This window comes from Myxocyprinus asiaticus, chromosome 2, assembly GCF_019703515.2.
Source record: "Myxocyprinus asiaticus isolate MX2 ecotype Aquarium Trade chromosome 2, UBuf_Myxa_2, whole genome shotgun sequence".
Classification (NCBI taxonomy): domain Eukaryota; kingdom Metazoa; phylum Chordata; class Actinopteri; order Cypriniformes; family Catostomidae; genus Myxocyprinus; species Myxocyprinus asiaticus.
The window spans coordinates 6694670-6707890 of record NC_059345.1 but is presented as its reverse complement, the minus strand read 5'-3'; the positions used below and the strand labels follow the sequence as shown (position 1 = coordinate 6707890).

At 35.9% G+C, this 13221-nt stretch overlaps 1 protein-coding gene across 3 annotated transcripts; it reads right to left on the bottom strand.

Moving 5' to 3' along the window:
* Window positions 1-215: 215 nt before the first annotated feature.
* cdhr5a (cadherin-related family member 5a) lies at window positions 216-11296 on the bottom strand. Of its 3 annotated transcripts, none has more exons than XM_051648549.1 (14): window positions 11101-11296; window positions 9481-9656; window positions 9047-9109; window positions 7732-7821; window positions 7533-7619; window positions 6580-6678; window positions 6303-6488; window positions 6108-6198; window positions 5920-6017; window positions 5593-5799; window positions 4409-4522; window positions 3089-3155; window positions 2803-2982; window positions 216-2680 (listed from the first exon to the last, which is right to left on the bottom strand). In XM_051648549.1, the coding sequence occupies exons 1-14, from the start codon at window positions 11189-11191 to the stop codon at window positions 2100-2102; spliced, it is 2130 nt and encodes a 709-aa protein (XP_051504509.1). In that variant the 5' UTR covers window positions 11192-11296; the 3' UTR covers window positions 216-2099. The 3 variants fall into 3 exon arrangements, with proteins under 3 accessions (XP_051504509.1, XP_051504500.1, XP_051504515.1); XM_051648540.1 differs by having other exon boundaries at window positions 219-2680; window positions 2803-2985; XM_051648555.1 differs by having other exon boundaries at window positions 220-2687; window positions 2828-2985.
* Between the last annotated feature and the right edge of the window lie 1925 nt (window positions 11297-13221).

The window sequence follows — 13221 nt, the reverse complement described above, 5'->3', positions numbered from 1 at the left end:
AATTAAGTTACGACGTTATGCAACGTATTTACTAGCTTTTACTTACTGTTCTAATTCCTTTAAATTTTGAGTACTAGTTACAGCTGTTTCGCCACAGCGTGTCTGAGAAGAGAGACGACAAGCAGAAATTTTAGGGATTCAAGCAAAAACGTATTAATTTCGCCTCCTGCGGCAGTATTTTTAGTGCATAAAATGAGTTTAACAGTACGTCAAAATGGCAAGTACATTCAATTACAGACTTAACTTATGCAGCAGAATGCTTACATTAAAAACATAATAACGATTTCCAAAGGAGGCAAAATAGTTGAACACTTGATGCCTCAGAAAGCAGAATCTTCTATTGAGCTGCATTCAGAAAGTTTGTGGTCTTATTGGAGAAACATGTAAACTAAAACATATAATGATTCAAATATACAGCATGAATATACCAAGGATTTTACCTGAGCTACAAATCTTGCCATCTTTGCTTCCTTTGGGAGAACTGATTTTAAACGCCTAACGCTTAAAGGCTAACTAATCTCTGTCTAAAGTAGACGAACTCCTTGCAGCAAGCAGGGAAAACATCAGTAAGTCACTGGTGAAACATATCACTTTATGAGCAAAGTATGTATTGAAAATGTATTTAGTCAGAAACACGGGTACTTTTCAGTGGAGAAACATTTGGATCCATGCTATTTTGACCGCATAATGGTGTAGCTACGGGATCAGTAGGGGCTAACTGACGAAGCTAAGCAGCAAACAGTAGCATAAAAGTTTCTCAACTTGTAATTTGGGCTCATGGTCTAAGCCTAAAGTCCCTCCTTACAGTTAAAAGAGCTTTTTGATACAAATATCACATGTCTGTTTACTCGAAAAAGTGCATGCGCATTGACTGGATTAGCCTGGATGTGGTGCGTTCAAGTCCGCCTGTGAAGTTCGTATTTACGAGGTCAGAAATCGCAAATACAAAGTGATGTACTACGTTCAAGTGATTTTAGTTGGAAAGAAAAAGACCCGTTTTGCAATTTCATATTTCTTTCTTTTTCGCCTACTAGCGAAGGCAGAAAGCTTTTTTAGGACCAATGCAAGAAAATGAAGAGCAAAGCCACACATAAGGTGTGTAATTAATGCTTTAGTTTATTTTATCATTCTTGTGCGGTCACATATAATGATGGAAAATGTAGTTTTGTTGCAAATGCTTGTGGTTTCATTAACCAGCTAAATTAGTCTTATTTTCTGGCAAGTTTTGTCGTTATTCTTCATTAACAGTACAACAAAAAATGCATACAAACTAAACTACACAGTCAAATCCTCAAGAAAAACGGAATTATTATCAATAACAATTAGCTTCTGCCATGACTCTTAAACCGCCCCCAACTCGGAAAGTCTGAGTTGTAAAAGCATGTTATTTTTATTTCTTATTTTATTATTTATTTATTTATTTTTGCATGATTTGAGCTTAAGATGCACAAGTAATTATACTGTTGTTTTCAGATTGTACTGCTAATTTGAAATGTGTCATGAACATTTGAACCTGGACCAACACTGGAATTTTCGGTCTTGCCCCATTTAAATAAAGATTGTATGACTGAACTGCCCTTGGGTGTTACGAATATATGGCAGCCAAGGTTGGCATATAAACATGCAGTTATATGTTTTCTTGACTTGTTCAAATTTGCTTTATTCTGGATTTTTTCATATCAAATCATTTACATTTTCATAAAAAATATTGTATTCCACAATTTATTATTCATAAACACCACAGACATAAAATAAGAGCAGAAAACCAGCATTAAATACTAAGTACTGTTTTCTTTAATTATTGTGAATGTTGTATTATTCAGTTAAGATGTATTAACTCAAAACATGTTTGTCTGTTAGTTTAGCACACATAATATAAAACAATGGAAAACACAAATCAGAGCTCATAGCCTAAATACTGGTTACCACAACTGTCAATTGTGCCACAAATATATCTTTTAAAAGCACCAAATAGGGGCAAAATGGTGTTTTATTTTTACAACAATATACTGTATTAGTTCAGCCAAAATAACATTCAGTTTCCAAAGAGCAAAGAGCTCTAGTTCATGGCTTTTCTTGAGTGCTACGCTCTCTGGTCCTCACTGGTCTCTTTTATCCGTGTTAAGTCCGTCTCCACTATCAGAAATAGCAGTTTCCCTGCTGCTACTCAAGTCCTGTATATTCAACATAGTCAAGTCCCCCAATTCCATTTCACTGCTTTCCAGTGGAGGGGATGCAAAATCCCCTTCCACTTTCTCCATGTCCTCTTCAGGCTTAAGCCCGATATTATCAGGAATGATCTCCACCTCGATATCTGATGAATCCTCACTTTCCTTGAACCATACGGTCTTCTGTCGGTCATCTCTCTTCCTCTCTTTAGCCAGAATGGATTTGACTCTTTCCTTACTTGCCCTTCCTTTGATTTGGATGGCAGGACTGCTGTGGTGTGCGTGGTTGGCGTGTACCTGAAGACCACAGGAGCTGCAGTGCCTCTGTCTCTCACGAGGTATCACTCGCACCCTTGCTGCTTGAACTGCATCCGGTCTCCTATCTCTCAGTTCGGCACGCCTGGATCTGGATCTCCCCGGGTCCCCTTCATTCAAGAAACCATCATTGGTGAACTGCATGCTATCTCTTGGACTTGGCCTGTTAGGGGGCTGAGTAAACTTCAAGCATGGCCCTAAACACTGAATGAGGGCAGAGGGTTAATCTCACAATTTCATGAGCTGTATATTAGTTTGTATGGAACTTTCTTTTAAGCATCAGTTCTTTTACAAAGTGGACACTCAGAACTGCACTCACTGAGCTTGGATGAGAAGATGCTGACCTCAGACAACATGAGTGTGCCAGGATTCCCCTTCTTTACACGGGATATGAGATAGCCAATCACAATGAGGCAGAGCACTAGCAAAGCAGCCATTACGAAGCCCAGCAAGGCCATGTCTCCTGCGCGGTAGCTTTCATCGGGTGACTGGACACCTACTACTGAGATGGCGGGTGTGCAAAGAGAAACGTTAGAAAAGTAACCATGCAAAAACCGTTAATCCAAAAGTATTAAGATATTTATTTGTCATACAAAATTACTTACATGGTAATACAACCACAGAGAGCGCGGCTGTTCCTGACTCACCAGTGGATACATCAACTGCCCGAAGCTGTTCAGACCAGGTAGAAGACAAAACGTTCAATTCAAAACTTAAATTTACAGTTTTCAGCCTTAAGCCCCATTCACATCGCCAGCGACTTTGTGGCTTGGTGTCGCTAGACTCTCCGATCTGTGTTGCTAGTGGGCGTTCCTCCTGTTGACGCTGTAACGTTATTGGAGGACTGCATGTCTGACCATAGCTTTTGAAAATTTAATCACAGATGAGACCTAATACCGGTAAAATTAAGATATCATTAGAATTTGACAAGGAATCAGTTCTCTTGTCTCTAAAAATGTGCATTCTGCAGTGTAGTGTTTTATCAAATGTGCAGCAGTGTTCAGTGCATTAAATCATTAACAAGACAATCAATCTATCAATATAAATCATTAACAAGACGATCAATCTATCATGAATGAATCAAACTCACTCGGAATGCATACCGTTTCTAACATGCTTTTCCACACATCGTTTTATTATATCCATGCATATGGTTACAGACAAATGATATAGAACAGTAGAAATCACTCACAACGCTGAAACTTCTCCTCCGTCTTACCTGCACTCGTCTGTAGTCTGCCAGGAGACAGATGACGTGAGCTCCGCTGTCTTCACTCTCATTGGTAGTTGCTCGCGAATATCGCTTGTCATTTGCATAAAGTTGAAATTTTCTCAACTTTGTCTTGTCGCTCTCCACTGCGATCTCTGTCACCAACGGCTGTGGCAGCTCGTGTCTTCAGAAGTCACTGTGCTCTCATTGAAAATGAATGGGATCGTGTCGCTTTCTTGCGCTATGTCACTGACAGTGTGAACGGGGCTTTAGAATCATGAGACCATGTACCGATAAACATCACTTGTCTTATATTTCATCTCAACTTTATTGTGGGCAAAATTGTTTGGTGTGGTAGAAATGGCACCCCAACTGTGGGACATTCGTAATTTTGAGAAAAAAATATTGAAATCATTTGCACACAATAAATATTGAAATGGTTTGTGTTTACTTCATCTTACAAAAGATCTAGAGTTCTGAAAACTTGCAACAAACTTGCTGCAAATTTCCCACTCATTATTTTCACAAAAGTATATTTAAAAAAAAAAAAAAATGATGAAGGCCTGGTTAAAAGTTTCCCATTCAAATTGTATGTATCCTTCACAAAAAAAGAAAAAAAAAAAAAGGTTACAAATCTGTTCATTTTAATTAAATCCGACCCCTGGTTGTGTGCGAGTGCAAGTGCCTTAAGTTGAATGAACACCCATATACTTACCTGTAAAGCAAAGGAATCCGTCCGAACTGCTTTCTTCAAAAGTATAAATCCATCTGTTGTTATATTAACATAGCTGCTATATTGCACTTCGTATCGAATGTCAGGATTGATTCCCTATGAAATAAAGAGGGAAACTGATCCTATTTATTCAATATTGTGATTTTTATTGGTGACCATGATTTTGCCAAGTATGTTCCTGGATTAACACCTTATGTTGCTTTTCTGTAAAAAACAAAAACAAAAAAAAACTTCCCCCTCCTAACCATTAACTGCCTATAAAATCAGAGTTAAATAAAATAAACATGTATAGGAATTAGGGATGCACCGATGTATCAGCTGCCGATATATATCGGCCAATTATTGACCAAATTAAAACCACTGGCAAACCGATGGTTATTCATAATTAATTAGTAACACACTTTGTAAAAACTCATTGAATTCAAATGCACAATCCAGAAATAATAATAGCCACACTTTGTAGGAGGGTTGGCACTCCTAAGAACATGAAATATTTCATTTTTATTCTGTCTCGTTCTCACGTTAATCAGGGAAAAAATGCCATAAATGGATGTGACAGTTGTGAAACTCACTTACCTGTAGGCTACCTGATGAGGGAAACCATCTAAAACACTTTGAAACCAGCAGACTTTGACTTCTGAGATATCTGTATGATATCCATTAATGCTGCGTGATTGATTGAATTAAGATTGAAATTGCAATATGGCTTTGTGCAATTACTAAACCTTAAAAGGCTTTGTTTTAAACTGCAAAAACAGAAGTGCAAAAACTGTGCATTTTTGTATTTTTTGATTTTGGAAATTATTTATTGTTAGAACAGTGAAAAATCTTTGTTACCTCTTTTTTAAGCATTCCTAAGTAAAACAATAATCTGATGACAAAATACGGTAAATTGCAAAAAAATTTGTATTATATCAGGCAAACATTTTCATATCAGTGCATCTCTAATAGGAATACGATATATTCTTCAAGCCCCAATCCCAACCCCAGCAACCTAACCCTAAAATATTATTGATTGGTTGATTTTTGGATGTTGATGTTCCAGTAAGATGTTCTACTTGGCAAAGTCTCTGTGAGCAATCTCTACGACATTTGCAAAAAATAGTTTTTAAAGTAGGTAACTAACAACTGATGACATAACATGGTGTTTTTAAAATGCAACTTACACTTGCGAAATCTTCATCCCTTGCTCTCACTCTAAAGGGTCTGTTTGAGATCCTGTCCCTTAGCACCATGTTTTCCGGGCCTGAATTACTGTAAACATACCCTTCATATCGTTCCTTCTCAAACCTTGGAGGATTTCTGCTCTTTTTCATGACATCAATGGTGACTGAAGTGGTGGCAAACTGATCTCTGTTTGTTACCTGGGAAGCCTGGGAAAGACAGATAAAATTAGGGCTGCTTTATTAAAATTAAGAACTGATAAAAAGCATAACAGATTACAGAATGGGCTCTTAAAGACTTTTCACATAACATTTTCACATATAACTCACCAAAACTAAGAGTGATATTGGGCCTGCTATATCTGCTGGTTTCAGCATGGTTATGTTGCCAGAGTTCTCATCAATCTGAAATATACTGTCTTCATTTCCTAGATGCAGCAACACAAATGATAGTCTGTGCATGTTGAACTTTGTGAGTGCAGAGGGAACCATTATTTTCGAAAGAAATGTGTTAATACCTCGAACAATTTTATAGCTTATCTCTTCATTTCTGCTTTTATCCCCATCTTTGGCATACACTGGACCTGGCTGCAATTGCAATGTTCCATCCTTTAAATATAAATTAAATTGTTTATATATAGTATTAAAAAAACAACATTGCATGCAGTAAACATTCTCATACCAACTATTAAAGGTGTAGAAATGACTGGTACCTGTTTCTCCGTTAAATTGACCCTGCCTCTATAGCCCAAGCTCAGGCAGATTTTGGCATTACCAATGGTTACTCTTGTACATGGTTGGAACCAAGGAGGACGATTATCAATGTCTTTTATATTGACTGTGATGGTTGTTGAAGCTGTGAAGGACAGTTCCCCTGGTTGTGATGGAGGTTGAGTGTCCTGTTAAATTCAAGACTTGCTTGTTAAACTTGAGATGGGTGATGAATTTTTAAGCTTTAACATTCAAGTGAAACAATACCATTTCACACACCTGCACATTCAAGGTCAATTTCACCTGTTGGATGACATCATAATCCAAAACCTTGTTCACGAGGATGCTTGGCGTATACATGGTCTCAAGTCTGAAGTACTTGTTCGGTAAAGAAAAGTTTAAAGGGGTCATGACATGAGGAATCAAATTTTCCTTGATCTTTTGACAAGAGTTCAATGTACTATAAAAACATATTGTAAGTTTCAGAACTCAAAACTTTCTCCTCAACACAAAAAGAGCATTTATTTAAACCAAGCTTTTGAATTTTCCCTACTTTGCGATGTCACACAAATGAATATATCAGCAAATGACTGTCTCTACAGCAAGACATCAACGCCTGCTTTTATCTTCGCATTCTTGGACCGCCCACTGGCGCCCAGTCAGAAAGGTGAAGAGGAGAGAACAAGAAAGATAGGCCTAATATTCCTGCACACCAAGGGGGCATACACAGGACACCTTTTTGTGCCCATCTGGACTTATTTTAAATGCTTTTCTACATAAACATGCAATAGACAAACTGCTTTAACCATTATCATGCATCTCGCACCGCTTTTAAAAGATGCATTGTGAAGTTATAACTCTTAAAAGGAGACACCCATTCTGCATCTTGCTGTTTTAAATATAAACGAGTCCTGGTTTTTGATATTTTTAATTGCTGGTCTATGCAAACATGCACTAGATGTCTTTGATAGTTTGGATTAGTGGTCTACCGATATATCGGCGAGGCTTATAAATCAGCCAATATTCTGAATTTTTTAATTATCGCATCGGCCAATACATTTTCCCCTTTGGCTGATTTGTTTATTGAGGGCACCGAAAATCGCCTGCTTGCATGTGAAGTGACGGAGACATGTAAACAACCAGTCGCGGTTCGTTTTGTTGAACTATTCCTTTAATAATTTTTTTTTCTTTTCATTGGAGAAAAGCATGATGTTAATGAATTGAGTACATACCACAGTTGGTTCCATGGAGTAATACAGAACTTCTGAATCATCATCTGTTGCTTCAATCAGGGCAATGCTGGTATTAACTGGTGTGAGCTGAGCCATTTTGACAGAATGCAACATTATGACATAGAATGGACACATCTTTACTTTGACAATGTGTGTTTAGCAATTGTTTTGCAAAAAAAACAAAAAAACTAGTTTTCACCTCATTTATGTCAAAGGTATACTCGCTCTGAGCAAATGATGGAGGGTTGTCATTGATATTCTCCACACGAACAAGCATGGTCAGAATGATCTGTAGATAAAGAGTATGCTTCTAATTGAACATCCAACGCTTTGATGAAAAACCACATATACAGATTGAACAGTTGGCTATATGTATAATAAAAAATTAAGAAAGTATATTGTAGAATCTACAAACAGCAATTACTGGGCCACAGCCTCTAGGAATATACTCATTATGTATTCTAAATCATAACAATTTTTTGCCATTTTTTAAATTCTGGAATGATCTGATGAAAGCTGTAGGACAAGTATGGAAAAAGTCTATCTTTAAAAAAATTATAATGTTTTAGACCACACAGAACAGAAATAGAAACTAGCCTGATCTCATGAAAATGACGAAAATGACGTGGTTCATTACACATATTGCGGCAGTTCTAAGGTGAAATGTCCACTGTGTGGCACTAAATGCGACTTAAATATTCTTAAAAAATTATGTTTTAAAGGTTAATGCTCTATCTTGTTTTAAATCAACAAAACCGACCTCCCTACCCTAAATGTTAAACCTAAACCTAACCGATAGTGTCATAAAAATCTCTGATTAAAAACACAATTGCTGAAGTGCCTGCGTCATTTTGGAGTGCTTCTATGACACTTTCGGCTCACGAATCGACTCAAGTGCCCTGCTGTACTCGTACCGGGGTCTTTTGCATTGCAAGCTGCTGTGCAACTTGATAATTTTTTAATAAGCTTGTAAATGTAGTTGGTTACATAATGCAAAATTCAAAATGTATCACCTTTCAAGTCACACACCATAGTAAAAGTGTTTAGATGTAAGATAACATTGTGTGTGGAACAGATAGAAAAATAAGTGTTTATGAACTGATAATCGTTTTACTCGTGATTTGTGTGAAAGGGAACAAAAGTAATTGTTGTTGTAGCGCCTCTAATGTTCATTTCACCAAGAAACTACTACGTATAAAACGTGTTTGTCACTTAGTCGACGCCAAAATTGCCACCATTTTTCAGATCCTCTCCAATCAGTGAGTCAAAGTTCACTTTTTACCATACTATGGGCTGCCATAGACGATGATGCATAAAATGCAGAATAATAAGAAAACTAACAGATACAATGGTACTTATGCCATCTTTGGTTCTTGGCCACAAACAACTAGATCTACAGCAAAGCTCAAATATAACGGGTGTAGATTTCAAGCCTGATATCGACCTGTACTGATTATTTTACTTTAGATGCATCCACAATATAATTTCACTAGTAATTGGACCTTGTGACTTACACTTCTGAAGCCAGTTTTATTACATCGGACCTGGACTGTTAGTTCTTCAGGGCCTGAAAGAGTCTGGAAAACAGTAAAACATTATAAACAGAGTTACTAGCAAACTTTTGTGGTCTTTCATTGTGAATCTTCATGAGAAGTCCCCCTGCTGAAATCCTAAATCATACCAGCTTAGAATGGTCAAACTGCTGGTTTATAGCTGGTCCAATGGTGGTCTACCAGCTCTAATCAGGTGAAGACAGTTGGTAGTCCAGATGATCGACCATTAACACCAACTTGAGCTAATGACCATAAATGACTATCTTGGACCAAATACCTGTGGAAGCCATGTAAAACCAACTGAGACTGGTTTTAGCTTGATTTTCCAGCAGGGACATAACAGTTTCAATACCTAAATTTGCACAAGACAATGGGAATTCAGGAAATAAACATACTTCAAAGTCCAGTCCTTTCTTTGCTAGCAGGTCTGAACCTCTCAGATCGAAGGCATTCCCAGGATTCTCTGTGAGATTCAGCGTTACATCTTTTGTTGTTGTGTTAATACGGACAACAACTGTGTCAGCTGTGTTGTTCTCTTTTATTGTCACAGGTTCAGAGGGGACTGTACAAACTGCAGAGAGAAGACGCATATCACCATTATTTGATGACGTTGTATGATGGCAGAAACAAACGTGTATTATAGAAATGTTTATGATATATATATCACAAATGGATTTACAAAATGCCCAGATAATTTTCAAAAAATGTTCAAGACAATTAGAAAATAATAGAATATTTTCCAATATTTTGATGTTTTATTTTTCATATATCAAAGAGCTGATGCAACAAATCTAGAACAGGATTCTTTACTTCCACACTGAAATTTCATTAGACGCAACTGGCTTTCAAACACACACTGAGCTACACATAACACATAAGATACACATACTGTATGTATTTTCTCAGGCACTTTTTGAGTCGAAATATATGCACAATTTACATATTTAAAAATAGTTCACCCAAATAACAAAAGCCAAATCATACTGTTTATGTGTTACACTTGCTATAGTTTACTTCCACATTGCTTCTTAGTCAAATAGCAATGTCAAATGTAAATCAAGTCAATCACTGAAACAACAGCGCCACCTTGAGTAAGAAATAGCATGTATAATATATACATTTGTATGTGTACACGCATCTGGAATACTGATAATTGCAACGTGATATAGTTGTTATTTTTATGAATATAGTACTCATTTGTCTTGTAATAAACAAAGAAATAGTTATCCTGTGATAGTAAAAATATATAGATATGAAATAATCATAAAAATAGGATTATGAAAGTGCAAAAAAAAAAAAAACTATTACATATCTAGGGTCTTTAATGACCCTATACACTTTTGGTAGTAAAGCAGTTATACATTTTTTTTTTTTTTTTTTTTTGCAATTAAAAATAAATAAAATATTGTTACTATTCAGAAGAGAATGTTTGAGGAATACTGACAAGGTGTGGTCACAATTACAAAAAATGGATGAGGTACCCACTGTGAGGTCACTAAAGACCCAAGGTATGCATTAAAGTGTTAATACGATCCCTCTATTGTGTGTATATGAATGAAAAAATAAAACATTGTGTTTGTTAATGCTTTGACTTTTCAGCATGTCAATAAAGCTTCCTGAATCTGAATCCAATATATTAGTATTATATTAACAATTTGAACTGATGGCTTTAAGTCACACTATTTCACTCTAATTGTGTATTGACATGTCAATATTTTAACTCCAGTTAAAAGCTTTTTTTGGCATTGTAATATTAACTTTTATAGTGTATTAAAAGTTTTTGCGGGGCACTTTATTCACTTGTTATCAGTGACACAATATTTCATGGAAAACTCTTGGACATGAACACTTGATTCGTATGACATCTATTAAAATAAGGCAGTTGAAAATAAATTGTTCTTGTCATATAAAATAAACATTAAGAGATGTATACATTGTGACGCACTGACACAATGGCCTTGCTGATGCATTCAGCAAATTTTGAAATCTAAAATTATGAAATAAGAGTTACTTACTTTTCTCAGCAAAGCAGATTTTGTGAAGAAATAATGCGAGCAAGCAGCCAAGGATAGTAGTTATGGATTTATGCCTAAATATCCTGCCCATTTCCTAATTTCTGATACAAACAAATACGTAAGTATGGATGACTGTGAGACCGTGGCACCAGCTGGTACTTCTTCACATAAAGCACTGACTGTGTTGCCTGATGAGTGGGAGTTGACTCCAGTTGCAATGTTTGTGACTTCATCTAACGGTCATATATTGCCTGTAGAGCTTGCCAACAGTGGACTGCTCCCTCCCACCAAAATACTTGCATCTGCTTTTCAGGGCTCATTTTGTATTAGTGCAAGTATTCCGGTGCAAAAAAATGGCACTGGACTGTGGCAGCAGCCATGTGAAATGTACACATTTTATGAAGCTAAAAATATTTTGTCAGTCGAGATGACAAGAAAATAAAAAATGAAACAAACTTGGACTATAAATGTCCGGCACAGGCAGTAAATGAAAACTGATTCTTAAAAATTGAACTCTTCAAAAATACTTAGAATAAATATATTTTTTGACAATGCTTGGGAAATCCGTGAGCTATTTAAAGATAATATTTTATCGATGGATTTCCTATAACAACACTTTTAATCCAATGCGCCAAAAACGTATTTGGACAGGTGTAGTTCATCACATTTATTATGGACATGTTCCACTACATGTTCCACTTTTAACAGCAATGTTTAAAGCCTGTTTAAAAACCTGAAATGTTATGCTTGAAACATGTTTAAATGTGTAAAAGTCTAGCTGTAGAGTCTAAGTACTTTTTGGAGTTCTGTATATTTCAAGATCTTGATCTCAGGCTATGATACGATGATATGATATGATATGATATAAAAGTTATGGGCAGACTACATTACTTCTAATGTTACTGATCACCTTTAACCCTTGTGTTGTGTTCGTTTGTGCTAACACCTTTTGTGTTACCAGCCAAAAATGACCGGCCTAATAAGATTGTTTATAAATCTCTCATATTTCATATATTATCACAAAATATTGCATTAGATATTTTTATCAACTTCTTTTTAAGAAATTTGTACTCCTTTATTAAACATATTATAATATATAAGGATTCATTGAACTGAGCTTAAACCGGGCTAGTAGGGAGCACTCCTTGTGGAATATATATATATATACGGTATATATATATATATATATATATATATATATATATATATATATATATAATTACATAATAAATTAAGAACTACTTGCTTGATCTGAACAAAATATGTGTCATTTTAAAGCTTAGAATCTGGACTTTACAATGCATATACTGTAGCTGATCCAACCAATTCTTAAATAATGCATTTTAATTTACTGACAAATAAGAACTGTTTTGTTCTTATCATTTGCAAATTTGTTATCACAGCAATTATATTCAAAGTTGGTAAAACTATAAAAAAGATGACATAGCCATGTGTTATATACTGTTGGAAAGGTCTCAATTTGTAGATTGCAATGCAAACTACAGTGAGTTTTAGTGTATACAATTCCCACAGACACACATAAATATAATAAACAGGAGTGTCTTTTTGTCACATTTTTCCTTATTACTTCCTGAAACATACATATAACATAGACAATGACATATCGTATCTTACTGCAGACGATCCCGATTCAAACAAGCCCAAACACAACATAATATGATACGTAGATTTTGAAATTTTCCTCAAAGAGTGTACATGGAAAGACGATGCACAAAAAGGCTCTTAACATACATGTATGTGTGTGTGAGTGCATGTGTGCGTGTGTGTGTGTTTGTGCACATATCCGAGGACTTTGTGTGTGCAAACACACATCCACATATGTGCTCATCTAAAGGATTGGATTGCTCCTGAACATGTAATATTTCTGAATTTTGAAGTATGATCCATTCATTTCCAATGGCCGGTCATTTTTGACCGGGAACACAAGTGTAACGAAGTGAAATAAAACTCATGTAAAGAAAATGGTCAAATTTTGTATGTGTGTGTGTGTGTTTTCAGATACCATATATGAACAAAGTCAAGGAATATGATTCCAATTGGATTAAGTAAATGCAAGTTCGAGTCTTTCCTCCCTCCTAGCCGATCGCAGCTCTTCTCTTC